Source organism: Stegostoma tigrinum, chromosome 5, assembly GCF_030684315.1.
Source record: "Stegostoma tigrinum isolate sSteTig4 chromosome 5, sSteTig4.hap1, whole genome shotgun sequence".
NCBI lineage: Eukaryota > Metazoa > Chordata > Chondrichthyes > Orectolobiformes > Stegostomatidae > Stegostoma > Stegostoma tigrinum.
This window is the reverse complement of record NC_081358.1, coordinates 126451116-126466021: the sequence shown is the minus strand read 5'-3', so window position 1 is coordinate 126466021 and position 14906 is coordinate 126451116. Positions and strand designations below refer to the sequence as shown.

Sequence of the window (14906 nt, the reverse complement as noted above, 5' to 3'; positions counted from 1 at the left end):
GGTGGCATTAGGAAGGGAATTCCAGGATTTTGACCCAGCAACAGTGAAAGAATGGCGATATATTTCCAAGTCAGAATTGAGAGGGGCTTGGAGGGGAACTTGAAGTTGGTGGTGTTCACGTGCATCTGCTGCCCTCGTTCTTCTAGATGGAAGTAGTTGTGGGTATGGAAGGTGCTTTCTAAGAATATTTGGTGAACTTCTGAAGTGCATCTTGTAGATAGTACACACTGCTACTACTGAGCGTCAGTGCTGGAGGGAGGAGATGCTTGTGGATGTGGTGTCAATCAAGTGGCTGCTTTGTCCTGGATGGTGTTGAGCTTCTTCAGTGTTGTTGGGGCTGTACTCATCCAGGCAAGTGGGGAGTATTCCATCACACTCCTGACTTGTGCCCTGTAGACACTGTGTTTGTGTGGTGGGTCCAGTTAAGTTCCTGGTCGCTGATAATCCCCAGGGTGTTGACAATGGAGGAGTCAGTTATGGTAACATAATTGAATGTCAAGGAACAGTGGTTAGATTTTCTCTTATTGATCATGGTCATAGACTGGCATTTGTGTGGCACGTATGTTACTTGCCACTTGTTAGACCAAGTCTGGATATTATTGGAGAACTTGCTGCATTTGGACATGGATTGCTTCAGTATCTAAGGAGTTGCAAATGGTGATAAGCATTGTGCGATCATCGGTGAATACCTCAATTTTAACCTTATGATGGAGGATAAGTCATTGATGAAGTGTTGAAAATAACTGGGCCTATGAAATCTGGAATTAAGATGATGATTAAACCCTCAATTATTGGAAAAACTCATACAGTTGATGAATATCCTTCATGGAAGATAACTGCCATCCTTATTTAGTCTGGCCAAATGTGACACCAGACCCACAGTAATGTGGTTGACTCTGAACTTCCTCTAGATAATTGGGGTGAGCAATAAAAGCCTGCCTTGCTAGCAAAACACATATCTTGTGAAGGCATACAAAAAAGTGTGTTTATCCTCAGTGGAACTTGAAGTGAAAACAGCTTTGGCAGGGAAGGGCAAAATGCATCAGAGCAGGCTTAGAGGGCCAAACGGCCTGTTTCTGTATTTTGTTCTGTTCTTCGAGTGCCTTTTGAGCACTGCTTTTACTCTATCAGGAAGATGGCATCCAATTTTCGCTCAGGTAGGGGAGGGTAATATTTAGCAGTTAATTTCATGCTGATGGGGGTGGGGCAACCCATGGTTTGTACTCAACAGATGAGAACGGCAAGACGAGATATAGCAGGTTATGGAGGAACTACGGATGCTCAAGTTCTACTTTTGTTGTAGGGCAACTTTACATTTTAGATTAGATTAGATTCCCTACGGTGTGGAAACAGGCCCTTCGGCCCAACAAGTCCACACTGCCCCTTGGAGCATCCCACCCAGACCCATCCCCCTATAGCCCACACACCCCTGAACACTACAGACAATTTCTCACGGCCAATATACCTAGCCTGCACATCTTTGGACTGTGGGAGGAAACCGGAGCACCTGGAGGAAACCCACGCAGACACGGGGAGAATGTGCAGACTCCACACAGACAGTTACCCGAGGCTGGAATTGAACCCAGGTCTCTGGCGCTGTGAGGCTGCAGTGCTAACCACTGAGCCACCGCGTCGCCCTTCTATTTCCTTTTCTAAGGAAGTGGGAATTAGTGTGACACTGTCTATTTCTATCTGTGCAATACAAAAGAGTAATTGACCCCACTGCTACTGAGGTACTGGTGCCTCTTGGTAAAGGCAGCTTATTCCAGAGTCAATCTGAGCATTTAGGAGTTTTTGAAACTGTAACATAACTTTCTTTCCTGAACAAGAAATAATTGTGTTGCTTCAGCATGTGGAGCATTCAATTGTAATATTGATTGTTAAGCTTTTTTCCACCCATTTTGTCAGTAGTGTAGGAGATACAGGATTGCTATATTAAATAATCCATTATGTCACACCATTGGCAAATAGTCACTATTATGTTGGCAGAGATGGTAAGAACTGCCGATGCTGGAGTCAGAGATAAGAGAGCACGGATCCGAAATGTCAACTTTCCTACTCCTGTGATGCTGCCTGTCCTGCTGTGTTCCTCCAGCTCCACACTGTGTTAGCCTATTATTATGTTGCTGCTCGTTCCTCAAGTTAGTTTCACTCCCTTATTCTGTTCTAGATTTCTGGTTAAATCTTCATAGAAGAGAATCATAGAATCCCTACAGTGTGGAAGCAGGCCAATTGGCCAAACAAGTCCACTCCGACTCTCCAAAGACTAGTCCACCCAGACTCACCGCCCCTACCCTATCACCCTGCATTTCCCATGGCCAATCTACCAAACATACACATTCCTGGACACCATGGGAAATTTAGCATGGCCAATCTATCTAATCTGCACATCTTGGGACTGTGGGAGGAAACCGGAGCACCTGGAGGAAACCCACGCAGACACGGGGAGAATGTGCAGACTCCACACAGACAGTTACTCGAGGCTGGAATTGAACCTGGGTCCCTGGCACCGAGGTAGCAGTGCTAATCACTCAGCCACCATGCCACCCAAATCTCGTAAATGATTTTGGATTTTTATTCATCTCGTGTTTTTCCGAAGCCAGATTTGTAATCTTTCCTGTAGGTGGCCATGTCATAATGCCAATGAGTTATGCAGCACCTTTGGAATGTTCATTAACTTTAACAAATAACTGACAAGTGATGCAAATATACAATAGTAACACAATGAATCAATTCACAGTAAATACACGAGCCAAATTATTGAAAACAATAAATGCATTTTGAAGTTATTTGTTTACAGTTAACCTGTAAATGTGTGGTTCTCTTTCCTCTTCATATTTTCTGAATACAGAAGCTGAACAGTTTGATCTCACTTTCTGAAGTCAAGTGAAATAAATGTTTGAATTATTAAAATGTGCTGAGTTTCGCAGTACAAATAATGTGATGCAATTAGCCTCATTGTTATTTGGGAGCAAATCAAGCAGCAACTTCAGGAAGCTGCACACATACCACTAAACTTGAAAACACAAAACTGCTGACTGTCTTGCTGTGATCATCCATACATTTCACTAAGTCTCCTGCTGACATGTGTGGCATTCAAAAACACACAGTTGTGATACTTACTACTAGATGCCAGAGAGTTACAATTTGTCAGTGTATAATGAATTGCTAAACAGCATGGTAGGTCATAGTTAGTGCAAAACAATTCTCTGGCACTGAAGTTTCATGCTTTCAGATTTTAATTGTGGTCGGAAACTATTTGAAAAAAGAACACAAGTAACTGAGATAACACGGCGTGAAGCTGGATGAACACAGCAGGCCAAGCAGCATCAGAGGAGCAGGAAGGTTGATGCCTCGGGCCTAGACCCTTCTTCTGAAGAAGGGTCTAGCCTGAGGCGTGAGGCATCAGCCTTCCTGCTTGGCCTGCTGTGTTCATCCAGCTTCACACCTTGTTATCTCAGATTCTCCAGCATCTGCAGTTCCTGCTATCACTGAAAGAAATAATTGGCTGCTTATGTTTTCTTTCAGTGTCTTATCTCATTCTTAATCCTATCATTCTCTTCTTCCATTTACTACACTTGCTGTACATGATTTTACAGTGCAGTGACAGTACCCCTACCTTTGAGCCAGGAGGCCCAGGTTCAAATCGCATTTGCTGCAGAGGTGTGTAATTACATCTCTGAACAGGGTGATTAGAAAATTTTAATAAAATGGATTTTTAAAAAATCTTTAATAGGATACAGGCATTCATATAACAATACCGTACAGAAGAGGCTCTTCAGCCCATTGAGCCTGCACTGTCAAAAACTACATTACTACCTGCACAAATCGCCCGCTCCACCATATAATGAAATCATGGCTGATCAGATAAAAATTCAGTCCAACTTTGCCTTGAATAAATTCAATAATGGAGCCTCCATTGTTTTCTGGGCAAGAAAACAGCACAGACAAATGACCCTCAGAGAGAAAAGAAATCATAACTTTATCTTAAGAGGGACCTCTTTTATTCTTCCATTGGGTCAAGTCTCCCTCACAACAGAAAAATCTACCTGGTCTTCACCTTTTCAAATACTGTCTGCGTTTTATCAATTTCAACAAGATTACCAAGTCATGCAGCAATTCAAGACAGTGGCTCATCACCAGATTCTTGTGATTAATTAGGGTACAGGCTACAAAAACTGGCCCAGCCAGCAACTTCCACAGTCCACGAAAGAATAACTTTTAAAAAGCACAACTCACGAATCTATTCTGTTCCAAATGAGAATACCATAGGAAATTTCTTGAAACCTGTGCTTAAAGGTCAAAAGGATTAACGGCTGATATGACAAAACTTTTCGGTATCATAGGGAACCGCAAATGCCTCCAACACTTAAGATCCATTTCCACATAATAGAGTTTATTTCCTGGGATTCGGGTAAGCCAGAATACCAGCAAAGCACAATTTGCTCAAAAACAGAAGTTGCTGGAAAAGCTCAGCAGGTCTGGCAGCATCTGTGAAGGAAAAAAAAATCAGGGCTAATGTTTCAGGCGCAGTGACCCTTCCTCAGATCTGCTGATAGCTGGGAAACGCTGGTTTATATGCAGACTATAGGGAGGGGGATGGGGCGGGGAGTAAATGATAGCTGGGGATAGAGCATGAAGACAAAGAACAGCAGTTAGATAAAACAAAAAAAATGATAACAATCTGGCTAAGAGGGCGAATAGTTGTTAATGGGGACTGTTAGTGACTAACAATAGTTAGTGTGTAATGGCAGGCTGTGTGAGAACAAGGCCTGGCGTGTGGGGTAGGGGGCTGGGACATGGGAGAGTTTAGGCCCTAAAATTATTGAACTCGATATCGTGTGTAGTCCAGAGGCAGCAGCTTGTACGTAAGTGGCTGAAGTATGTATTGATGATGTGGTCCTATATATGGCAGTTTCTCTAATTATAGGGAATTAGAGCAAGTTTTAAGCGATTAGGAAAAGGAGGAGGAGAGGGGACCTAATTGAGGTATACAAGATAATGAGAGGCATAGATAGAGTTGATAGCCAGAGACTATTTCCCAGGGCAGAAAAGGCTAACACGAGGGGTCATAGTTTTAAGCTGGTTGGTGGAAAGTATAGAGGGGATGTCAGAGGCGGGTTCTTTACGCAGAGAGTTGTGAGAGCATGGAATGCGTTGCCAGCAGCAGTTGTGGAAGCAAGGTCATTGGGGTCATTTAAGAGACTGCTGGACATGCAAATGGTCACAGAAATTTCAGGTTGCATACATGAGGATCAATGGTCAGCACAACATCGTGGGCTGAAGGGCCTGTTCTGTGCTGTACTGTTCTATGTTCTACGTTCTAAATCATGGTGGAGGATTAGCCAGATGATCTTGATAAATGGAGGAGTTGTTGGAAAGGCTAGAATTTGGTACTCATCCCTATTGCTCTTAAAATAACATTGTGAGGCCATTTCAGAAGGCAGTTAAGAGTCAACCTCCATGTTGTGGATCTATTGTCCTACAAATAGGCTCGATCAGGTAAAGATAGCAGATCGCTTCTCTAAAGGACATCATGGAACTAAATAGGCTTTTACAACAAAGCGAGGCTGGTTTTATGATCGTCATTACTAAAACTGGATTTTTAAAATAGAATCTATAGCAGATTTTATTAATAGAATTTAAATTCCACCACCTGTCATGTTGGGATTTGACCCCACATTCCCAAAATATTAGCTTCGGCCTTTACAGTAATGTTACCACGACAACACCATCTCCCTTAACTTGTTTTAAAACTCTGCAGATTATGACTGAATTATGAATTCAAGCTCTACACCAGATTTTAAGCCTGTAATTCAAGCTAATGTACCAGCACCTCACAATGTGACTTTCAGCATCACAGAATTAACTTGGAAATTTTCTTCCTTAACCTCTCCAGATTTGCTACATGTTCCTAAAATACATCACAGCCAATCCAGTCCATCCATAACTTGATAAAATTGCTCAGAGATTTTTAAATTCAAGATACAATTCTACCAAACTCTCATTCTGCATTTTACGTGGCCTTGGTTTGCAATAATTACCAAACAGTGAGGTTATTTCTACTGATTTATTTCATTACAGCATCTCAATTTTGGACACTACGTCAAAATCAGTTCTACTGTTAAACCATTTCCCACCTTTTTAATCAAAAACCCATCACTGCCCCAACCACAGCTTCCCCTCTGTGGCATCATCTTAATGGAAGTTTTTTATATGCTCTGAATGGCCTGAATCTCCTTCCTGCAGGCATCCAATATTAGAGACTTACGCTTAGACTGGTAAAGCTTTAGCATTACCTCTGATTATATTCTGCATACACTGGTTACAAGTTCTGCTTTCATGACATCAGCCATTCCCTAGCAGCACGAGTATCCTATTTTTATGGATTGCGCTTGGAATGCATTTTACCCACCTGCAGGATAGTGTATATAAATCAGTGCAAAACCATGCCATCATGACTGTACTAAATACACCATTTTTGAGCATTTCTTCAGCCTTTCCAAAGGCAGCGGAAGCAAACATTTGAAAGGACAATGCCCCAGTACCAATCAGGACATTTCTTTGTCTGACAATGAGTCTACATGCAGATTGACACTCAGGACAACACTTCCATTTAGCTCAGTTTGTACAATGTGCCTTTGTATAATTTTTCATCTCTTTCACAGTTTTTATCCCCCATCTCCATCTCATCTCTCTGCTAACAAAGAATTCAAAGATACTCTGGTACAATAGATATGATCTATTCATCTTGATGATGTAGACAGATTAATGAGTTTCTTGCTATCAGAAAATGGTTACAGTACAGAAATCAGCTCTTGGCAAGGAATATCAGCGATTCCAACTCCTTTCTACTTTTATCCAACAGCACTCTCCTCTTCATATAGTTATAAAAATCCCTTTGAAATTCAGGGTTGAATCTGCCTCCACCATACTCTTTAAGAGTACATTCCTTGCTGCAGAGGTGGTGGCATTGTGGAAATGTCACTAGACTAGTAACCCAGAGTCCCAAGTTAGTACTACTACTACGTTGCTGGAAAAGCTCAGCAGGTCTGGCAGCATCTGTGAAGGAACAAACAGAGTTAATGTTTCAAGTCCGGTGACCGTGAGGTTCACTGGACCAGAAACGTTAACTTCATTTTTTCCTTCACAGATGCTGAAAGACCTGCTGAGCTTTTCCAGCAACTTTGTTTTGTTCCTGATTTACAGCATCCGCAGTTCTTTCAGTTCTTCCCAAGTTAATACCTTGGGGTTACGAGTTCAAACCCCACTACATCAGCTGGTGGAATTTAACTTCAATTAATAAATTTTGAATTAAAAAGCCAGTCATTGATTGTTGTAAAAACCATCTGATACACAATTCCTCCTTCACAGTTCCTTGGAATTGGAGTCGCAGGTAGACAGGGGAGTGAAGGTGGCATGTGGTATGCTTGCCTTTATTGGTCAGAACATTGAGTATAGGGTGGCGGGAGATCAGGTTATGGCTCTACAGGACATCGGTCAGGCCACTTCTGGAATACTGTGCGTAATTCTGGTCTCCCTGCTAATAGGAAGAATGTTGTGAAGTTTCAGAAAAGATTTACAAGAATGTTGCCAGGGTTGGAGGGTTTGAGCTACAGGGAGAGGCTGAATAGGATGGGGCTGCTTTCCCTGGAGCATCGGAGGCAGAGGGTGACCTTAGAGGTTTATAAAATAATGAGGGACATGGATAGGGTAAGGACACGAAGTCTTTTCTCTGGGCCGGGGGAGTTTAATACTAGAGGACATAGTTTTAAGGTGAGAGGGGAAAGATTTAAAAGGAAGCAAAGGGGCAGTTTGTTTCATGCAGAGAGTGGTATGTGTATGGAACTGGCTGCCAGAGGAAGTGGTGGAGGCTGGTACAATTACAGCATTTAAAAGGCATCTGGGTGTGATTATGAATGGGAAGGCTTTAGAGGGATATGGCAAATGCCGGTAAATGGAACTAGGATATCTGGTCGGCATGGACGAGATCGACCAAAGGGTCTGTTTCCATGCTGTACACCTCTCTGACTTTTAGGGAAGGAAATACTTTCAGTTGACTTTATCCAGTGAATTCTGAGCTGCCCTCTGAATGGCCTAGCAAGCCACTCAGTTCAAGGGCAGCATCACCAAATCTCGTGAATCAATTGAAAGAAAATAATCACTGACCTGAAAGAGCATCGTAGAATTCATCATCACTCAATACACTCTGGGGTGGGGACCCTTTGACTAAAGACTGTTCAAGTTCATGATGTTCACAGGCCAGAGTTTGCAAAGCTTCTGAAAGTATTTTGTTTTTCTCTTGTTCCTGCTCTAATCGCAGATTACGCACCTGGGGAAAGAAAAGAGAAAAATGAAATGAATGTTGGAGAAAGCACATAAGGGAAAGGGAGAGTGAGAGAAGTACAGACAGTAAATGGAGTGGGAACAAGAGGAGGAGAGAGAAAAGAAAGAATTTAGTAAAAGGGTTGGTAACCAAAGGACTCGGATTTAACATAACTGGCAACCGTGCCAGATGTGACGTGAGAAGATTGTAAGTGGCAATTTGGGATAATCAAGAAAGCGATGCCTGAAATGACACTGGAAGCAGATTCAATTGTAACTTTCTGTAGGAAATTAGACAAATTCTTGAAAAGGAAGAAAACTGACTATGGGACTACAGGCAATGTGAGATTAATTAAACAGTTCCTCTATGGGCCACATTGGCAACTTGCATCTTTTAATGGCTGTCAGAGACAAGGGAAAGAATAGCAAGGAAAAGTCAGGGAGAATCAAATAACAGGAGGATTGAAAGATAAAGTAATGAAGAAAATTTAACTTTCACATTCAGAGGACTGGGAGACAAATTAACACGGGAATAATCCAAGAGTTGGGTGCCATGAAGAGGAATATAAATGGTATTTGCAGAACTCCCAGGCTTAATATTTACAAACCCTAGATTTTAATAGTTCTAGCACCACAAGAGAGACACGCACAATAACTGTGGCTGACACTCCACTGCACTAATGAACAAGTGCTACACTGTCAGAATCGCTGTTTTTCAAATCAAGCAATAAACCAAGGGGTCATCAGCTCCATCAAGTGAACACGTTTGATCCTAAGGCACTATTATTAAGATGATCAGGAACAGTTTGCCCCGTGTCCCGGCCAATATTTATTTCCCAGTCAACAATGGCAAAACAAACAGATTTTCTAATAGATATGGAAAGTAACTGCACATAACTGATTTATCACAATGGGCCGTCATGGCTAGGTCATTAAGTAGTAGGCCAGGCAGTCCATCGAGACTACTTTTCCATTTAATGTTATCGTGGCTGATCTGGTAATCCACAACTCCACGTTCCTGCTTTTTCCCTATAAACCTCAATTCCCCTTACTGACTAAAAACCTGTCGCCTCAGTCTTGAAAATACTTAACCACCAAGCCTTGACAACCCTCTGCTGGAAAGAATCTCACGGACTCAGTACCCAGATTCCTCATCTCTGTCATAACAAGGTGACCTCCTGTTCTAAGATTGTGCCCTCTAGTCCTAGACTTTCCCACAAGGAGAAACATTATTGAACCCAACTTCTCAAGCCACTTAAGAATCTTGTGTGTTTTCATAAGGTCACCTCTCATTCTTCTGAACTCCAACTAATCTAGGCCTCTCCTCACAAGATAGTCCCTCCATATATGGAATCAATCTAGTGAACCTTCTCTGAACTGCTGCCAATGTTAGTATTTTTTGATTAGATAAAGGGATTAAAACTATTCACAATATTTCAGCTGAGACCTGATCAGTGCCTTGTGTAATTTTGGCAAGACCACTTTACTTTTATAGTGCATTCCCTTTCAAATAAAGGCCAAAATTCCATCTGTCTTTCAATTACATGATGAACTTGAACGCAAATTTCATGTGATTTTTGGATGAGGATTGCTAAATCACTCTGTGCTGTAGCCCTCTGCAGATTTTCTCCATTTAAACAATATTCAACTCCTCTATGCTTCCTGCTAAAGTGGATCCTACCTTCCATTTCCCCCAAATTAAGAAACAAGACATTTGAGCAGATTTGAGCCATTAAGTCCATCACATCTTCTCTGCCACTTGATCTTGGCTGATATGTTTCTCAATCCCATTCCCCTGCCTTCTCCCTGTAATCCTTGATCCATTTACTATTCATCTCTATCTTAAAGACACTCAATGACTCGGCCTCCATAGCTCTCTCAAGTGAGGGGTTCCACAGATTCACCACTTTCTGGATGAAGAAATTTCTTGTCTCAGTTCTAAGGTTGCATTTTCACTCTGAGCAGTGTCCTCTGGCCCTGGTCTCTCCCGCTGGTGGAAAACATCTTCTCCAGGTCCATTCTATTCAGGTTTCTCCAAATTCTGTAAATTGTAATGAGATTGCCCTCTCATTTCCTAAACTCCATGAAGTTCATGCCCAGAGTCGTCAAGTGCTCCCCATATCAGAAGGCCTTCATCTTTAGGAACATTCTTATAAACCTCCTCTGGACCCCCTCCATTGCCAGCACATCCTTCCTGAGATATAGGGACCAAAACTGTTCACAATATTCTAAATGCAATCTGACTAGATCTTTATACAGCCTCAGCAATTTATCACTGGTCTTAGAACATAGAACATAGAACATAGAACAGTACAGCACAGAACAGGCCCTTCAGCCCACGACGTTGAGCCGACCATTGATCCTCATGTCTTGTTTTCCAGCCCTCCTGAAATGAATGTCAACACTGTATTTGTCTTTGCCTGCAAACTCAATCTGTATGTTATCCGTTTGAGAATCCTGAACTAGCACTCCCTCATCCTTTTGTGCTTCAGAGTTCCAACACCTTTCACTTTTTAGAAAATAGTCTATAGCTCATTTCTTCTTACCAAAGAGCATATCCTCACACTTTTCCATGTCGTATTCCACTTTTTCGTTCACTCTCCTAACCTGTCTAAGTCCTTCTGCAGTCTCCCTGCTTCCTCAATACTATCTCCAGCTATCTGTGTCATCTAAACTTAGCAACGATGCCCTCAGTTCCTTCATCCAGATCATTCTTGTATAATGTGAATAGTTGTGGCTCCAATACAGACCCCTGTTGACCCCACTAGTTGCTGGTACCATACTACAACCCCACTGTCTACCTTCTGCCAGTCACCAATCCTGTACCAATGTCAGTATCTTCCCCCTAACACCACGGGCTCTCACCTTATTTTAGAAGAGATAGGACTGGTAGCTTGGAGCTAATGTTCTGACACGAGTTCAAATCCCAATTTAGTTTAATTCTGGGATTAAGACCTAATCTCAGTTTCACGGTCGTCATTAAAATCCTAGACTATAAAAACAAATCTTGCCGAAGGCCTTCTGAAAGGTGGGAATCAACAAGAAAATTCCCAGCTGGTTGGAGGTCATACCCATTCTGCATTTGTCACTTGCAAGTTTGCATTTAATGCCCATCCTCAAATGTCTGAGTAGATGGTGGTGAGCTGCCTGTTGAGCCACTGCAAACTGACATGGTGTTCCTTTAATTGATCTGATTATCATGAAAGACCATTTCAAAAGCACTTAAGAGTCAGTCACATTACTATGGGCATGGGCTGATGTGTAGTCTAGACCAGATAAAGGCAGCAGATTTCCCAAGGCGGAGTTAATAAGCGAGATTTGTTTTTATAGTCTAGGATTTTAATGACGACCGTGAAACTGAGATTAGGTCTTAATCCCAGAATTAAATTAAATTGGGATTTGAACTCGTGTCAGAACATTAGCTCCAAGCTACCAGTCCTATCTCTTCCCTAAGTATTTGGAAAACTGACGAGGGCGCACTTTAGATAGGTGGTCACGTTATTAAGCAATCTCAGTACAGTGACAGAACAGGCTCATGTTACAGACTCCCATGAATACAGGTAAGTGTAAAGTCACACATATAGACAGGCACACTGCAAATAAACATGGACGGAGTACGCAGACGTCAACTGGATGTTTCCAACTGATGTGTTTAAGATTTGCATGGGAAAAAGACAGGGCAGACAAGAAGGAACTATTTCAGATCCTGGGGAGTCTACAACTAGGAACTCCAAAACAACAAGTTGGAGCCGACCTTTCATGAGTGAAGTTAGGAAATATTTCTCCATATGAAGGAGAGTAGAGGTTTGTAACTCTTTTGTACAAATGCCATTTGATGGTAGACCGATCACCAGTTTTAAAATACAGTTTGATAGAATTTACTTAGCCAAAGGATGAAGGGATAGGAAACAGCAGCAAGAGTAGTCCGGAGATAATGGGAACTGCAGATGCTGGAGATTCCAAGATAATAAAATGTGAGGCTGGATGAACACAGCAGGCCAAGCAGCATCTCAGGAGCACAAAAGCTGACGTTTCGGGCCTAGACCCTTCATCAGAGAGGGGGATGGGGGGAGGGAACTGGAATAAATAGGGAGAGAGGGGGAGGCGGACCGAAGATGGAGAGTAAAGAAGATAGGTGGAGAGGGTGTAGGTGGGGAGGTAGGGAGGGGATAGGTCAGTCCAGGGAAGACGGACAGGTCAAGGAGGTGGGATGAGGTTAGTAGGTAGCTGGGGGTGCGGCTTGGGGTGGGAGGAAGGGATGGGTGAGAGGAAGAACCGGTTAGGGAGGCAGAGACAGGTTGGACTGGTTTTGGGATGCAGTGGGTGGGGGGGGAAGAGCTGGGCTGGTTGTGTGGTGCAGTGGGGGGAGGGGATGAACTGGGCTGGTTTAGGGATGCAGCGGGGGAAGGGGAGATTTTGAAACTGGTGAAGTCCACATTGATACCATTTGGCTGCAGGGTTCCCAGGCGGAATATGAGTTGCTGTTCCTGCAACCTTCGGGTGGCATCATTGTGGCAGTGCAGGAGGCCCATGATGGACATGTCATCAAGAGAATGGGAGGGGGAGTGGAAATGGTTTGCAACTGGGAGGTGCAGTTGTTTGTTACGAACTGAGCGGAGGTGTTCTGCAAAGCGCTTTGCAGAACACCTCCGCTCAGTTCGTAACAAACAACTGCACCTCCCAGTTGCAAACCATTTCCACTCCCCCTCCCATTCTCTTGATGACATGTCCATCATGGGCCTCCTGCACTGCCACAATGATGCCACCCGAAGGTTGCAGGAACAGCAACTCATATTCCGCCTGGGAACCCTGCAGCCATATGGTATCAATGTGGACTTCACCAGTTTCAAAATCTCCCCTTCCCCCGCTGCATCCCTAAACCAGCCCAGTTCATCCCCTCCCCCCACTGCACCACACAACCAGCCCAGCTCTTCCCCCCCACCCACTGCATCCCAAAACCAGTCCAACCTGTCTCTGCCTCCCTAACCGGTTCTTCCTCTCACCCATCCCTTCCTCCCACCCCAAGCCGCACCCCCAGCTACCTACTAACCTCATCCCACCTCCTTGACCTGTCCGTCTTCCCTGGACTGACCTATCCCCTCCCTACCTCCCCACCTACACCCTCTCCACCTATCTTCTTTACTCTCCATCTTCGGTCCGCCTCCCCCTCTCTCCCTATTTATTCCAGTTCCCTCCCCCCATCCCCCTCTCTGATGAAGGGTCTAGGCCCGAAACGTCAGCTTTTGTGCTTCTGAGATGCTGCTTGGCCTGCTGTGTTCATCCAGCCTCACATTTTATTATCTAGCAAGAGTAGTCCATTCAGCCATCATCCAAATCATGGCTGATCATCTATCCCTATATTCTTTGATGTCACTGGTGTCTAGAAATTTATTGCTCTTGGTCTTGAATATGTTCATTAACTAAGACTCCATAGATCTTGGGGTATAGAATTCCTAAGATTCACTTGCCCTCTGAGTAAAGGAGTTTCTCCTCATCTTGGTCCTAAATGAGTCCCAATGTCTGCAAAACTAAAGAGCCGATCATTGATTTCAGAAAGAAAGGAGAGCACCCCTCCCGATCTACATCATTGGAATTGAGGTTGAGAGAGGTGGACAGCATCAAGTTCCTCGGAATGACAATAACTGACAACCTGTCCTGGACTTCCCAAGGCTCCTCTTCAGGCAGCTCAGGAAATTTAGCGTGTCCATAAGGACCCTCACCAGCTTTTACTGAATCACCACTGCAAGCGTACAGTCTGGGTGAATAACAGCCTCGTACATCAACGGCTCTGCTCAGGACCATAAGAAACTACAGGTGCTGTGCACAGCCCGAACCATCATGGAAGTCATACTTCCATTTACACAGCTCGTTGCTACGGAAAGGTTGTCAACATTAATGACGTCACACCCCAGTAACGCTCTTCTACAACCACTGCTGTCAGGCAGAAGATATAATGAATGGACTCTCTAACTGCAAATGATGCTGATCTTTGCCTAGCGCACATCCTGGGCGACATAACCTGTATGCCTCCAAGTTTTTTATTCACCCTGTGATACATTGTGGCTTAGTATGATCTGCTCGTACTGCTCATCAACAAAGCTTCTCACTGAACTTAGGTACATGCGACAATAAATAAATCAAATCATTGGTTTTAGGTCCTGCTCCTGTCTTATGGACTAACAGATGTCAGAGCATGAAGAAGTGTTACTAGGTAAACCATAGTGCAGTATGATAGTTCCACCAGTGATGGCACAGTAAGAAGGGACAACACAGGCCTTTCAGTTAAATGCGCATAAATACTGGGGATTGGCAGAAATCTAAAGCATAACCAGTAATGACTGGGAACACTCGATGGTATCACTTAAAGAACTCCAGCAGGTGAAGGTGATGGCTCAACAATCGCTCCTCCAGCGTAAGTGAGAATGGGCAAAAGAAATGTTGGCCACGCCAGTGACACTTGCTTCAGAATGAATCTATAAAAGCAACACTTGTGCAGAGAGAGTGAGCATTAACATTTCAGATCAGTGCCTGGATAAGCCCACTGCTGGTTCAGTGCTGGAACCTCAATGGCTTACAATTTA

The 14906-nt window shown here is 43.5% G+C and overlaps 1 protein-coding gene across 3 annotated transcripts in view; it reads right to left on the bottom strand.

Annotated features, from left to right (window-relative positions):
• osbpl1a (oxysterol binding protein-like 1A) overlaps nucleotides 1–14906 on the bottom strand; it is a 203802-nt gene that overhangs the window by 84670 nt on the left and 104226 nt on the right. For all 3 annotated transcript variants that reach the window (XM_048529335.2, XM_048529336.2, XM_059646272.1), the window contains one exon: nucleotides 8170–8332. In XM_048529335.2, the coding sequence (XP_048385292.2) occupies nucleotides 8170–8332 (163 nt within the window). The remainder of the gene's footprint in view (nucleotides 1–8169; nucleotides 8333–14906) is intronic.